Source organism: Cydia pomonella, chromosome 4 (genome assembly GCF_033807575.1).
Source record: "Cydia pomonella isolate Wapato2018A chromosome 4, ilCydPomo1, whole genome shotgun sequence".
Lineage (NCBI taxonomy): Eukaryota > Metazoa > Arthropoda > Insecta > Lepidoptera > Tortricidae > Cydia > Cydia pomonella.
Window position 1 is genome coordinate 22711423 of NC_084706.1, and position 16898 is coordinate 22728320.

General features: G+C 38.8%; 1 protein-coding gene across 3 annotated transcripts in view; it reads left to right on the plus strand.

Moving 5' to 3' along the window:
• LOC133517308 (zinc finger protein jing homolog) overlaps positions 1-16898 on the plus strand; it is a 160384-nt gene that overhangs the window by 107161 nt on the left and 36325 nt on the right. Inside the window, exon 1 of one of the 3 annotated variants that reach the window (XM_061850559.1) lies at positions 8698-9113. The exons of 1 other annotated variant lie outside the window; for it this stretch is intronic. In XM_061850559.1, coding sequence (XP_061706543.1) covers positions 9094-9113 — 20 coding nt within the window. In that variant the 5' untranslated portion in view covers positions 8698-9093. Of the gene's footprint in view, positions 1-8697; positions 9235-16898 lie in introns of those variants that run through there. One more of the 3 variants, XM_061850560.1, reaches the window with a different exon arrangement.

A 16898-nucleotide genomic window follows, 5' to 3' on the forward strand; every position in this document is an offset into this window, starting at 1 on the left:
CTTCTTTAACCAAACAGTACTGCGACTGCGTTTAACGACGATACGTTAATCACTTGTGAAAATTGCACCGTTTAGTTCAGCTAGGCCGTACCTACCATCGCACACGAATTGACCATTCGTAAACCTTATTGCAATGAGATAAGGTCTACCTTAGACGGTATTATTATTACCCAGCCGCCAGCATGACGCTTTAATTATCAGCTCCGTGTGTGGCCTGACCGGTCCTTTGTCTCGCGCAAACCACAAATTGCTATACCATTTTCGTGATCCTCGCAAAAACTATACCTTTCCCAACACAGATGTTAAGTGTATCATCACTTCTACTAATCAGGAATGTAGGAAGACTCGCTGTAACATTTTCGATGGCGCTAGCTAGCAGGACAGGAAAAGCTTCTGTAGATTCTGTAGAGCGCGCTCCGCTCACGGAGTTGTAAGTTCGTTGCGTGCACGAGTATATACTTCCGCACAATTAACATTAGACTTCTCTAACATTGTTCTGTCTCTCTGTAAGCATTAGACAAGCTAACAACAGGTTTCACAAAAACAATCCAGTAATCCATCTCATCGCAAATTCCTTCTGATGCAATCCCGAATTGTAAAATATTCAAAGATATATACGGTACCTACGAAATAAGCTTGTGACGCCCTCAATATTGCAATAAAACGGCATTCTAATCGGAACGGCGCTCCGTAGCCCATAAATATTCGATGGGAGGAACGCGCAACAAAATATTTACGGGAGAAGCGTTTGTAGGTCAGACTCCAGGAGACGCGAGACGCTCCAGCGTAGTGCCGCCGCGGCGCGCCCTAGTGTTCCGACCGCTTATAAAGCACGGGCGTATCGAAGGCTCAGGACCAGGGCTATAATCATGAAAATCGAAGTTAGTCAATTGCGGGCATTTTTCTCTGTCACTCTAATCACGTCTTAGTGAGAGTAAGAGAAAGATCCCCGCAATTTGCAAATTTCGGTTTTCGCGGTAGGCCCCCAGATGCCGTGGCTAAGATGCCACTGATGCCAGTCGTTATCGACGAATGCTAATCGAAAAAACCGTTTTGGGACGTTTTCTATAAGCGATTGTCACTTGGCTGCATCCAGTACTCTTCGAGATGTCACGGATTTTGATGTACGATAGTTTGCCCAAAAACTTAATCCTGCTGGCGGCGTCTTTTGGGTTGTTATTCTAATTATTTAAAGGAGCGAGCCAGTGTAAAATCGCTATCTGCTTACGCGTACCTACTCGTTAGGGATCTTTAGGCCACAGTGACGCTGGATTGAATACACTCTTGTCTTGGAATTGTGACGCCTCGGGCGTATTCACCCTCCGAATTTGACTTCGCCTTCGGCTACCGACCGACATCAAAGTGCGCTTTCATTCTAACTTTTGCTTCAGATTTAACCTAAACTCTAAAATTGATTTGAAGAATTAAAAGTAAAAGGAAGAAAACCTGGCTACTGAGGTTACATGCATAAGCCCATACAGGCATACATACATCAGTTGATAGCGAAATACGTTGGGGCTGTTGTTTTACATTGTATTTATAGAAGACCAATAATTACAATGTATGTGCAGTATCTTCTGCTAGATATAGGGGAAATCGTCAACTACTGGCCACTCTTTAATAACCACCCACCTTATGCTAAAAATGAATTATATTCCCCCATAAACATAATTCATTTTAGTATAATATGGCTAGTTATTGAAGGGTGGCCAGTTATTGACATCTTATACCAAAAATTAATTCTGTTCGTAGGTCAATATAATTCATTTTTAGTACAGTAGGGCCTCAATAGACCGAACGTCAAAAAAACAACTTCTTTTCGGACTCACGGAGCGTTCGGATTATAGTACCTATGTTAGTTATAAAACTAATAAATCATAGGTATATTCTGAACAATAAATATTCAGAATTGACAATCAGACTCCAAAACAAAAAAAAAAAACTTATTAAAAATTAACTTAACACTACATAATCGCATTGAGAAATGCGAAATCATTTTAGGGACCCGTCTAATTTAGTCTGCCGGGGGGTTATACTCGTATTGACCAGGCAAAGGCTTAAAGGGGTCACTTGGCAGTTCGGATTACAGCGACGTTCCGACTAGCCTGTGTACGGATTATCGAGACTGTTATAAGGTGGCCAGGTATTAAAGAGTGGCCAGTAATTAACCCTACTTGAGTAAAAAGACGTATTTCGTCATTTTCGTCACATGCACTCTACAGACTACTCTGCCCTCCTATGTCCTTCGTCGTGATAGGTATCTAACGTGATTCTATTCTAGCAGCATCAACAGCTTAAGAAACGTGAAAGATTCCTTATTATTATTTAAATCTCAGATGCTCCGTCGAGTTATTAATATCGTTACGAGCTAAGTAAATTCTAAAAGCACTCTTCAGAAGCTACCTAAGCGGAGATTTAATCCCCGTCTATTAGGAAACACGTAGGAGATTCCAATCGCTTACATACCACGTCAACTGCTTAGGGGATCCGGTTAGGTACGAAAGCCCTCTCTTTCGCTAACTTATCATGGATCTCAAGCTGCTGGTGCCCTTCTGAACGTTCGCGAAAAGTAAAGGTAAGCGTCGAGAATACACTGCCTAGTCGGAGTGCTCGCTTTGATTAACAAAGCTTGAATTAGGCTGCCGGCTCACGGCTGCAAGCTAAATACCGTCTGAAAAATTAAAATAAATTATTAAAACGTGCACGTTCGCGCCGTTACAACTCGCATCACCGTAATGAGTTTGTTTTCAACTTGAAAACGTTCCGTGTCCAATGCATCAAAATGGAAAACATTATAGTACAATTGACGGTCTGAAACGTAATTATGTGTCATAAAGCATCGGTCGTTAGTGTTACGCAAATACACACGGCTATTGATACGTCCATTCATTGTTTACAGGTTAACATCTCTGGCACAGCCAAGTGTGGGTGAATCGGAAATAGATGGTGGCAAACGGGGGGAAGATGGGCGGAATCTCCGTAATTGAGAACTCGGCGTCTCTGCTCCGAAAGTGTGGGTCGATTTTACTACATACTACCCGATTGTTTACTGTTTACTGTGCGATCGTGTGCGATTTTGCACTTGACTAATTCACTGTGCTTTTTAATTTCACAGTGCAGTTAAGGTGAACGAATTACATAAAACTTTGTTACATAATTCTTCTCATACTAACCTAACCTAAAGGAATTTTATAAAATGCTTTATTCGGCCCGATTCGAATTTCATGATACGTCAAATCATTCCTAAATATACGATATGGATTAGATATGTCCGTGTCAAAAGTGACGTTTTTTGTTTGAAGAACCGTCACTTTTGACACTGACGTATCTATCCATATCGTATTTTTATCAAATTTTTGACGTATCTTAAAGTTCGAATCGAGCTGATTACCCTGTTGAGTGCCGTAAAGGTGAAGTGTCTTGAATTTGGTAAGCAGAGTAATCTTGTTCTGCGTCATTACACTCCAATTTACACAATAAAATGGTTTCTCGTGTAATGCTTGCCGTGGAAAGAACCTTCTATGATTCTTCCCCGCTGGTGATAAGAGAATCCATTCAAAAACAACAATTCGCTCGACGAAACCACATGCCGTGTGTTTGTCGGTGCATCGTCCAAAAGGACGAATAAGGACGGCGCGGGCGTCGCTCCCGCGGCCGATGGCTCCGTGACGCGATATGATATTCCGGCGATAAGCCTGACGGACAGCCGGCTTGCCACGCGACTACAAACACGTTTTATAGTTACCTCACATACAATACAATATGAACCTTAATTGCCTACTTAAATTACATTAATCAAAACATAGCCTTGCTGTGAAACATCCTATAAACCCGGAGTATCAAAAAGAACCCTCTTCTAGACAACAGCCAGCCAGCAAATTCTAATTAAATAAGGCATAGGTGGAGGAAATACATTTTTTACACTGAAGGAAAAATAATGTAACAACAGGTAGCGGCAGTGTATCAAAGCCGATAGCTTTAATAGTGTCTAAATAACGACAGCGAAGTTTTTAAATTAATTCCTCTCAACTCCTAGGCTTTAGACTCTTGAGCACGATTATTACCTTTCCATCACACTTGCTCGAAAAATATCTTATTTCATGCAGGTGTGCTGAAGGACAAATGCCGATTTTGTTCCCGCGGGAGTTATGGATTGTGAAAAACAAAAACCTATAACTCCCTAGGGAGTTATAGCTTTTTTATTTTATTATGTCACTTATTCATATAAACCAAGTAGCATAAATGAGTTTTACTTTTAAAATACTGACGTTTATAATTTAATATTTTGTTTATATTTAAAATTATTTAATTTGATTAATTTAACAGTCGTTTCAAATATTTTTACATAATTTTCAATCGTGGCTGAATGTCGAATAGCACAGGCCTATTCGACATTCAGCCACGATTGAAAATTATGTAAAGCTTGGATGCCTCACCTGCCAAGAAATTACAAAATGGTGGACGAATGTTTGATATGTCACCGTCTTTAAGAATTATTTCGCTTAAAATTTAGTTTTTTCTTCGCAAGAGTGATGAAAAACATTGTGTGTAACTCTGGGGGTAAGAATATTGCAAACTCGGGTCTTTAATTCCCTCGTATCCAAAATTTCACTTACCCCCCTCGTTGCACAATGTACTATAACAAAATATAAGCTGACGTAACATTTCAGCAGGATTACTTAATTTACTTATAATAATCCGCAACAAAACAAATAGATACTTGTGAAAGGACAGACGTAATGTAGGTACATAGAAATGCACTCAGGACACCGCGCGGCATCAGAGTATGACAAATGTTCGGCGGGGCTCTGATTCTTCTCTTTGCTGACCTTCGTGCGTTGGGAGCGAAATATGACGGTAATGGATATACGTGACGTGGATTCCTCTTTTCTTTTAAAAACAGATCAATAATATATCACATTTATATTTTAAAATACGGTGTAAACCGTCTGTAACAAACACGAGGAGATTATGAACTCTAACAATAAACATGAACTCTACAAGTATCGCTCTGTGATACTATAAAAATACTAAGATTTTACTATTTGGCAACTGGATATTATTACCTGTATTGTTGTATTACCTGTACCGGAATATTAGCATGAAGACAGTTAACTTCAGCGTTATCTAGAGATCAAGCACCAAAGCACCATATGCTTATTGTCTTGTGTAGATAATGAAGGTATTTTTTATCAGATTCTAGTAAAGAATTATGAATTATCACCATCTTGAAGCAAAGCGGATAAATTCCTACAAGCGATAAAACACATACATGAATCTGGAATATCTTTTCATAACAGTTCCATATCTTTCTAATAATCACAAAGCTAAAGTTATGGGTAATTACCGAATGTAATGCATCGCTTAGTACTGGGGTATTCCGACTGGACCAATTCGATAATCCCGGCGACAAATACGGTCCATTTATCGTCGTCATTCTCAAACCAAACCATATCCAGAAAACCATTCCATACCTGGCCTCTGATTAAGCTTAGTTCATACAAGTCCAGGAGTCTCCTTATACTGGACAGGGTTGAGTACAGGACGTTGGGCCCATCTCCCGTGATAAACGAGCCCGATGCCGCTGCGCCCTCCACGCCATATATTACTCTAAACGCGAACCTCGAACGCTGTTATTGACATCGGCCGAGCGCTCGTCAAACAATTTAAACACGAAGTGCCAACTTATGATTTATTTACCGTTTAATTGCGAAAACACTTTGAATAATGTTATCAAACACGTATTTGATTCAGTGTGCACAAGATTAAAGAGCATGGCACATGAGACTAGACAAGGAATAAACTTTCATAGGATATTCCGTACTTAATGACTGCCACTCCCTGTACATAACGAGGATTAGGAGAAGATTAGCTACCCATTTCCTACGAAAACGTCTGCGTGGAATGTTGACAATATTATTAATAAAAACTTCACCGAGTTTCAAACTATCTTCCTGCCAAATTTCATCTAAATCGGTCCAGCGGTTTAAGCTTGAAGAGGTAACAGACAGAGTTACTTTATAATATTAGTAGGGTAATCCAGAACCGAGTAACATTTTGAGATCAGACCCTCATGTCAAGTGTCCAGGTATTGGTGAATGGCGGGTGGCTATTGGTGAGATCTTGCATATTAGGCGATTAGTAAAATAATTCTAGCCGACCTCATGGCAGGCAAATTTCAATTTTAAAACACATGAATGCATGTCAGTGCGTCTCCCTCACATTTATGCGAGCGAAATGTACTGAGATTAATAACAACGCGTTTGCTTCCGCACTGACAACTTATGTAATTTCTTAAGATTAAACTTGGACCTAAGTTGAGAACATGATTCTTTCAAATGCGACAATTATAGTACCTCGGACTCTGCGCAATCTAGTGTCGAAACTTGCAAACTGAGCGACAAAGCGACAAGGCGAGAATACGCAAACAGGTGTCGAGGTTATATTTGCATATAAATAGAGTTCCTGCTTAACTGTAACATTACCTCGTCCCTTTCCCTCCTGCCCGCCGGCGTTCACGCTAGAGGAGCACAGAATGTCACGCTTCCTTGCACGCGCGTACGGATGACTCTGGAGATTCTATTTATGAAGGTTGATGTAAATTCGATATGAGATAACTTTGAGTTAACTCAGACTTCAAACCTGAAAGTGAATTCCCAGCAGTTTATAATAAAAACCTTCAAGAAATGAATGCTTCTATCAAGTTAATTAATTCTGTGAACATACTAAGCACCAAGTCCTGCCAGGTTCTTAAGGATGTTTTTGCCGTGAGGTATGCCTCGCTGAGCTATGATGGAATCCGTTTAGTTTTTCCACTAATATAATTTTCATCCTGCAAGATATGATAATGAAAGTCGTAAGAGGCTGCGGCACGGGTGTTTCGCTTGGTTCTTTTTGTGTTAGGGAAGTATTACAATGTGCGACCAAACCGGTCGGGCCAGGACGCCTAGGAAGTGGTCTTGGCATTTTAACGTAGCTCCCTAGTCTTTAAGTCTTCCTTACTCTTTACAAAAAACTCAAAGCTTATGCTTGAAGAATATGAAAGCAGACATGAATAATTGAAATTGAGATGGCCACGTCTTTAGAATATTAAATGTCTTGGACGTCCTAACACTATGAAATACAAAACCGTACTGTATTTATTTTCTGTTCAGCGAAGTAATTAGTGGACCGTTGTCCGTTTGGTCTGTTCCGCACCTCTTCCGTTAGTCGTTTTTATCGCTCGTCTATTACATCATAGCCGCACGCGCAGCCTCGCAGCGTGACCCGCGTGCGTAGGCGCAGGTGACATGCTCTAAGAAAATCGTACATCATTTCTAATTATACCATCGAAATGCCTGAACAATTCTGTTGAGCCTGCTATTATTTGTTTTTTTTTTCTTATTCCTATTTGTTCCGTTTGGGCCCTTTTTTTGCCGGGTTGCTCCGAAGGTTGGGATCTTTTTTACTGTCTCGAGGGCGCGGGACGTGCGCCGGCCCCTCCCGCCGCCCGGAGCCGTCCTTGGCCCGAACGTTCACCTTGGCTCGCTGCGCGCCACACGGGCCCACAGGTAACCAAGTTCCGCGAACTACGTGATTTCTATGGCTGTCGGTCGAAAGTGGATCCAGGGGTATCTCGCGGTCCACTCGCTCGACGCTAATGTTACCGGGAACTGTAATGGAACACTGCGACTACCCTCCGGCGAGACCTCCATCCAGACCTCCATCCAAGCGAGAACATCGTGTACTTTTTACAGTATCTAATGTTTTATATGAGAGTGTTGTGAAGATCGCAATCTGCGCGAGCGATCGTCGTGGTGGTCTCTGTTCTGTTAATATCACGTTTATTTTGGTGCTCGCTATACTCATCTCTACTGGGTTACCTAATTAAGTTCGGTATTATTACTGTCCTTGCATCTCCTGCATCGAAGTCACTTCCCCCATAGGCTTCACCTACCAATAATGATATTGTAAGCCCGACATTGCAATTATTCATGTTGAGATGAAATGTATACTTGTAAACGATTTACGATAATATTTATTTTTGCTCATGAAGCTTGAAAATCCCTAATCCTAATCTTATAATAGATAATTAAGTTCCGTTAGTGATTGCTAAATGAAAGACAACCTGTATTTTCTTATCCATAGCATACCTATTATGATCGAAGAATTTTCTCTAGCTGGGTTGATGGTAATGGTAATGTTATTACGTTCCGAGAATGACGATAACGAATAACTTTTAAACGTGTTTCCAAGGAAACAAGATAAATCCTGAGATAAACGAACCACAAGAGGGGTCAACCAGAAAGTTTTTATGTTGAGAACTTGACAGGCACTTTACGTGTCGAGCGGTGTAAGTACGAAATGTACCTACGCGATAGAACTTGACGAGTTTAACCTACTTTTTTCAATATGAATTTTACAACCTTTTTATGGTTTCAAGTTTGATTTAGTGCCACAAAAGGTATTTGTGGCGTGCAACAGATTATGGCGATTTTAGTACCAGTGCCAGCCAATGCTTGCTTTGTGGGTTCATTCACCGTACACTTAGAACATTAAGATGCTCTGCATGTTCCTGACTATATCCCTACTGGTATTTTCTACTGTCGCGATTTGTTATTTTGATGTGATCGGGCCTGGAGCCGTCGTGCGGATCCCGAGCTCGACGCCCGTAATCTTATCGCATTAGAGGCCGGACATAGGAAGGGCATTAAATTTGAACGATCGTCGTGAAGCGACAGGCAGAGTGAACGCGCCTGAAACCGGTCGACGGTCCGTAAATAATGGATTAGAGGTGAAGCGAGGGACGAGGGGTGTGGCGCACGCACCGGCTGCGCGCGCAGGAAGAGCGCGCAGGGAGTGGGGCGGCGCGCGCGGGGGGCGCTGCGCCTCCCGTCAGCTGTTGCGCGGCCAGGACCGCGCCAATGCATCGGCGTCGATAGTGCGCGCCGCCCGTCTCGACCCGACCCCGAGTGACAGTGACATAGTGCCAGTGCCCGATCAGTGTCAACAGTGCCTGTGCCGTGCCCTACCAGTGTTGTGTGTGAGCCATGAGGATGTGCAGTGCTACCGCCGGGAGCTGACCTCGCTGCCGCCGCTGGGCGATGAGAAGTTATGTTACGCCACCGACCGAGGTGATTATCCCGACCTCGGTCCCAAAAAACACCATGCATGTGGATTTATCGACGGAATGGATTCTTGAAACTGGTGCCCGTTTTAGGTTGCTCTGGCGTCTTGAGCTCTAGGCAAATTTCGGTAAGCAGTGCCGAAATTTTAGACGTTTTTATGTTAAAAATGTGTTCTTAAAAAAAACTATATTTTTAGGGTATTTCAACAATTACTATCGCCCTTTCGCGTAGCTCACGTAGGGGAGTTTTTTTGTCAACGAAACTGACTGTATGCTTTTTTACAAATTTTATATTTTATTTTGTACACCTGCCCTTTAGCATGTCAAATATTAAAGGACTCACTGCAGGATTCTGACTCGTATTATCGTATATTAAACTCGCTAGAACAGATAACGTAAACGTACGTTGTCATTGTTGTCATGGGTTTTTCGATTTATTCTTTTCGTTTTCAAATGCTTAATACAAATTCCTTTGAGTAAAAATTGGAGCACAATTTTCACGCAATCGTGAACGCCACGCCAGGCAGCGTTCATCACGCAAATTCGTGAAGTGGATAATTGTGCGGACACTGCCTTCATAAATATTAATGACCTGTAAAGTTGCACTGCTGCCTTCGGTCAATATATACAACTGGATTGTACAAATTGATTGCTAACGCTTGCAACTGAGATTACGCAAATTGACGGCAATAAGTATCTTCTCGACATGCAATATTTGATTCGCGTCCGGCGCCTTGCGATAATCCATCTTGGATGACTTGCATTCAAAATGTCCCGACTGCTTTGCGACTCTGTTTAGTTTTTCATACGCCGAAAGGTGTTCACCGAATCTGGGGGCCTACCGCGAATACCTAAATTCGTAATTTGCGAGGATATTTCTCTTTTACTCTCACTAAGACCAAGAGTGACAGAGAAAAATACCCGCAATTGACGAACTTCTATTTTTTTTCGGTTATAGCCCTGTCAATTCCTTCGTCTTTCGTATATATTAGGAATTATAATTCTGGGTAACCAGTATTTTGTAGGTTCTCGAATAAATTCAGCATGACACTTTTTTTGTCGCTAAACTGCATCGTGGATTAGATTGAACATTAAACAAACGATCCGCGTTCTCTGTCGTGATATTAATTTATCGGAAATTAGTGACACAAATGTTGTAAAACATGTACAAGTAAACTGCCCACAATTTACGTTACTTCGTCTTTGTTAGAATTCATCCATAATTGACATCTTACACCTAACGATAAAAGGTGCCAGCATAAGAAGCAGGTGTACTTAACACCTTGTGCTTGGTCTTCCGACAGCATTAATAAATCGCCCATAACTGAACCTAGGACAGACTAATGTGGAAACTTGCCTGATATATGTATCGAGGAACTCATTGAAACACCGTGCACCGGTCTTCACGGATTGGTTATTCCCTTACGTGAGTCATGATCAAGGTGTGAATAATTTTATTACTTGTGATTCCTCAAGCGCTCTTGATTAAAGTTACCAGAACAAGCTTAGTCACTGAGTAACTTTTTGTTGTTGTGAAAATCACATTGGAAATAGGTACATAATTACATCTCTAAGTGGTTGATATCCTTCTATCTTCTAACCTCAAAATTACCTTTTTGAAAGCTTCTTAAAGTGAGATGGTATCGACCCAAACGTATTTCAAAACTGGCTCACTTTTTTCGCATATTGTTGCTAATTATAGCAACCAGCTTATGAATAAATTCAAGTACAAAAAAATGTTATTCCGACCGGTTTTTAAATCCAGTATCGGCGAGTACATTCCAATGTCGGGGTTTGACTGCATCAACATGGATAACGTTTTAGTCATGTTCAATGTGTGACAAACAAAATAAACAAACTCCCAGTCTGTGTCGTTTACCTTTTCGTTCGATGCCTTTTGCGTTATCTTTCCTGCTTCTGATTACTCTACTTCATTTAATGAAATAGAAAACGATAACGTTAGGTATGACGAATTCCGATTTCGACAACTTTTTGAGAATTGTTTAGTGTTCGATGTAACAAGATATTACTTTCGATTATACACATGTGTTCTTTTTGATTCTATCGATTTATAGAATGTAGCAATCAAAATTCTCATTTACCCATTCTCGTTTATCTGCTCCGGTTCAAACATGTATTCTTTAACATCAATTTCAAAGTAATATTACGCGACCCTACTGCGGCGACTTTATTTTGTTCTTCATTGTTTCATTCAATTTTATTCAACTACCTAACTTTATCTCGATATTTCTTCAACTTCTTGGAACCTTCCTTAACTTTTAAAGTTTTAAAAATGTGTTGTTGATCATCATTAAGTTCTTTACCTGATACATGCACTTCGCAGTAATGAGGGGGTAAATTACCACGGTCTTGGTTGAAAAACCACGGCTTGTCCTTTGTATTCAAAACAAATGCAGTTTTAGGGTAGACCTAATCCTAAAACACAAAAAAAAAGTTACGGAAAGTTTAGATCGTAACAATACGTTATTGTTCTTCAGGTTTTCGGTTTGGTTAGTAGAATATCGTACCAATTTAATAGTATAATCTCAAAACACTTGCTTTATAAAATTCCGTAGAGATATAAAATATAGTTTCAGATCTGAACGTTTTACCATCTGCAGAAAAATTGTACTTGTTAGAAAATGATAATTGCTGTGCAGTTTTGTGTAATGATTAAACCGTCACAGGATATGTAATTTATACCATACCTACCACATATATTTGTATATGGCTTCCATAAATCTCTACTGAGCTTCATATCAGTGTCGCCGTTGAGTGTAATTAGCGTCTCGAATGACGCGCGCCTCGCTGGATGCATCGGTGCATCGCACGGTAACTCGATTTAAAAGCAATCATGTCGCCTTGGCTCAATTTCCGCACCTAATGCACATTCGGCACCAGAATTAGCTACGTGAACTGTGCTGCTCAAAATTATTTGAACGTGTTTATAGTTTTTTATGGATAGTCTTTTTAGCAACTCACAAAACTGTCACTTAGCGACAATAAAGGTCGGTCGTCCACCCGTTACAATCATCTATCCTAGACTCCCGAAATAGCAATATAAGTACAAATATTATATTGCTTGTTGAAGTAGCGAGGTATCTGAGTTTTGGAGCTAAAACTAATTATTAATTTTTGCTTACTTAATATGTATATATTCTATTATGCTATATATGTTAAATTTTTGCTTCTTGTAGCCAAGCCTTCAACGAGTCCGTAGCTGATTATGATAACTTCTTTTTTTTTTACCAACCGCCTCGGTTAAACGGTAGATCTATAATTCTTTTTTTCTCATTCATATATGGAATGTGGAAGATCAGCTACCCGAATGTGGCTTAACAAAAATCCTACGGCTTGCTCTATGTCACTAGTTGCTTGATTTCTCGTGTTTCGAAAGAATGTCTTAGTTTAATGGATTACTTACCATACCTGTAATTAAAATGCCTGTCTTAATTATTATTCCCGGTTTTACCATTTAATTACATACTATTTTTTTCTGTGTTCTTGTTCTCCTGAGCTCATTATATAAATCTTATTATTTGCTATAGTCTGAGGATGTTTATTTTTCATTGGATTATTGTCATAGAATATTGCGCAGTTAATGACTCTTTATACGTTGCACTTTAGGTATATTATAGTCTGTCATTACTGATTATCATAATAGCATGTCTTTTTTGTAGTTTTTTATTCATTTATATCAAACTAGTATTACTGGTTTGATAAATGTCACTCGTTATTGTTTTTTTCTCGCAACAGGCCTATTGTTCGCACGCTCCATCTTACATAACATTTCCGATTGTCAATATCATTTTTAATTATCACTAAACAATGTTCAGGTTTTATAGTTCCGTAGTCAATAACATCCCATTTCTCCTTTTTAAGGATATATTCGATACATTTCTAACTAGTAACTACAAAGTAGGTGCCTACCATAAATTCAGTCGATAGACCGAATACCACAATGTAAAGAAAATCGCATGCACGTTCTTGAACCGTCTAAATGGGGTTAAGAATCTCATATAGTTTTAATGTGTCTGTCCGTCTGTAGCTTATTCAAGTGATCTTTGGTAGCTACTGAAGTAAATTTTTGGAAAATATCCCAAGTGACGGAGTCATGGTAGATCGCGACTCGCGAGTTCTTTAGCTCACAGAGCCACTAGTAAAACCAAAGGGACAAAACCAGGAAAATAAAAAAAAGCAAAAGATATCGTTTTACCTCAATATCTCTGAAAATATAAGTACTTCTGTCGAAAATCACGAGTTATTTTATACTAAAATTATACTGCAGTGCTGTGGTATGGAGGGTACTTATATCCATTTGAAAATAAATGATAATTAGACATGTTTTGTGTTTTTTTCTATCTAGCCAACTTGAACCTAGTAAGGTTTTGGTTGTAGTCTGCCTTTGAAAATATTAGTTTCCGTGTGATTTTTTACATGGCATTTGCTTTTGTGAAAACGTGTAACAATTCGAACTTTGTATTAACGGGCTCTTAATATCAAAAGGTGGGTAAAAATTCGTAGTACTTGTTGTAGTCTGATAAGCCTTATCCTATTTGTAGCGGAGTATTATTTATCTTATTTGTTTCTTAGTAACCTCGATTATGTTTATCGATGTATACACGTAATTGTTATAACACTGCAACCACAGAACTTGCGATAACACTTGTGTCTTGCGGCACAACCGACTCGGGTATTATTGTAACAAGCGTGTTACTTACATGTTAACAATACTTGATTTAATGTAATCGTGTAATGTTACTTTTATTGTTTTAATCAGGCAACTAATCGTCTATAATTGCTTTGATTTTTTTGCGTTTTCTTCATCGCCATTGTTTTTAATTCAATTAGGTATTTCAAACGATGTTATAAGGTACTAATTAGAGGGTACTATAAGACTATTAACTGGAGGACTAAAAGAGTATATTAATGTTTTTGTGTGAAGTACTGGTCCATTTCATGTTATACTCGGATGAATGCGGTTATTATTTCGTTTTCTCTTGTAAGTAACAAGGAATCTTGACTACGCCTGTCTAAAAAGAAACTTACTCTTCCAACGCCATTTAGTTAGTGAGAATAGATAAGCGTAATTAACAAGTTTGATTTATTATTATTATTTATTAATACGCACCACAAGTCTTATCTTTGTTATTTGATCGGCTCGGAATCTGACGGCAAAGAGAATTAACCGTACAAATGAAATGGAATTCCTGAAATAAACATAATTAAACTGCATTTAATACGTGGGCGAACTCGAGGGCAGTATCAAAACACGTCTTTAGGCTTATAATGCGTTCGTAATAAAATAAGTCGGTCGTTCACCTCTGGGATCGTTGCCTATCTCGCCCGCGTGGGACATTCGCTAAAAATACGTGCAACGCGTTCACGTCTCGCATAATGATGTGATCGTCCTTATATTGCCGTGCAAAAGATTGAACGTTGGAGACTCGTTCGTTTTTAGATTCGCGTCGCTCGTGCGGTTGTACGATGCAGTTGAGATGTACTATATATAACATGTAGTTAGGTACCAGGTTGTATGTGTGTAACTCGCCAGTGTCGCCACGCGTCCTGTCCGTTTACATAGTCCCTTAAGATGATCCTGTTAGCTAATATGGTCGACTCTTTATCATTTGTCACCATGCCTGTCACGTTCTAACAAGTATGTAAGTGCGAAAGTGACGCAAGACATGAGAGGTGATAAAAATGCGACCATAATGCCGCTGTTGGCTAGCTTTAGTTTTTCGTTTATCTCTAAAGGAAATAGCCAATATTAAAAGTACACGGGATTTTGGTACCACCACTTAAAATAAATTCTAGGTATAAGTGCAGTAAATGTTTTAATAAATACATTATCCTGTTTTTTGCTATCAAATAGTACTTCTGGGCAATTTGTCCACATTTTCTGTACCAGAAAACCACAAAAACAAGTTTATCCGAATACAGGAAACCACATTTCAATGTAATAAGCATATGATGCGTTGACTCTGACGCGCTAAAATTATTCTTTGCATACATTAAAGTCATAAATGTGACTCAGCAATACTATATTAATATTTATTATCTACTTCATTTATGAATAAATAATGAGTCAATGTCTTTTGATCATTCAGGAAGTAATTATGTTATAAGTTTATTGTAGCACTTTCAATTTGACCTAAAGCATAGTTCATATAGAATTGGCACATAATTAGCAATGTTTAAAAAATAATAATTCCATGGCGGGAAAAAAAATTACAATAACAGTTCAATCACCAACCTTCAAAGTATTAATGGTGAAAATATTATTTTCCTAGCTTTATGCATTTTAAATTTTCGACAATGAAAATTGAAAAGAGGAGATTGATCGTGCACAAATACTTCGAAAATTCTTATCGATCCCGGACAAAGACAGCTAAGTCGCTTAAGATGCTAAAAGCTAGTATTTGTAGGGTCATAAAACGTTACAAGGAGAGTCTATCAGCCGACAGGAAAACACAAACTAATCGGAGGTCTAGGACAAATAACAAGATTTTGGGAAAAAAAGTCCCAAGGTCACTCAAACAAAATTCAGGACGGTCTAATTACGATTTGTCCCAAAAAATCAAAGAAACTTCTAGAAAGATAAAGATGATTCACCTCAGAGGTGGCTATAAGAGCTATCGACCAATAAAACAGCCAAATCGGACTGTTCAACAGATCCGACAAGCTAAAACACTAGCTCGACTATTGTACGACCCAGTATTGACAAAATTCGAAGGTTGCTTTTTGTTGGACGACAAGACGTCTGTAAAACTCGATTTTAATCAACTACTCGGTTCGAAGTTTTATATGGCCAATAATAGAGGTAATTTACCCGAAAAATATAAGTTCGTGAAACTTGACAAATTCGCAAAAAAACATATGATATGGCAAGGAATTTATAATTGCGGCTGTAAAACGAAAAGTTTTATAACATAGTCAACAATGAAGTTGGACCTTTATATTAAAGAGTGCTTAGAGAAATGAGTATTGGCATTTATTAGATCCCATAACGGTCCTGTGAAATGTTGGCCAGATTTAGCCAGCTGCCACTACTCAAAAAAAGTTTTGGCATGGTATGCTAATAATCAGGCCAATTACATACCCCACGAGATGAATCCTTCGAACTGTCCCCAATTTCAATCTATCAACATCTACTGGGCAATCATGAAAAAAAATTAAATAAGACTAGTCAAATTGTCCAGGGTATCAATTCATTGCGATCTACAAGAAATCAACACCCCAAAAATGTCGACAAAAGTGTTGTGCAGAAAATGACGGGGGTCCATTATGAAAACAGTTCGTAATTATTTACACAACAGAGTTTTTTTTAATTCATACATATTTGAAAGCTAAATATATTACTATTTAAAATTCACCATTCATAACTTTCTTATTTTATTAACTTAAAAAAATAACAATCTTCTAGTGCGTACCAATTCTATATGAACTATGCTTTACATCGATGCACCAAGCGGAGTTTGACTTGTGAAAACTGAATATCATTTATTGTGACAGACAAGTTACATTCGATTTTACAAAATAGAGCTTATACTGCAGCAATAAATGCCGCAAAGACCTAATTAAAGTATAAATATCGCATTTCACCTATGACATTAATATTAACGGAGTTATTAAGTTAGTAAGTACCAAAGTGAAATGTATTTTAGTTCTTATTCACCATAAACAGTAAATGAAATAGTCTTTATTCAATAACTCAGACATTTTAATGGATAAAATTACTCAAAACACACTACCTACCTTCTAATGCCGCGTCATACATAGTCGCACCCGC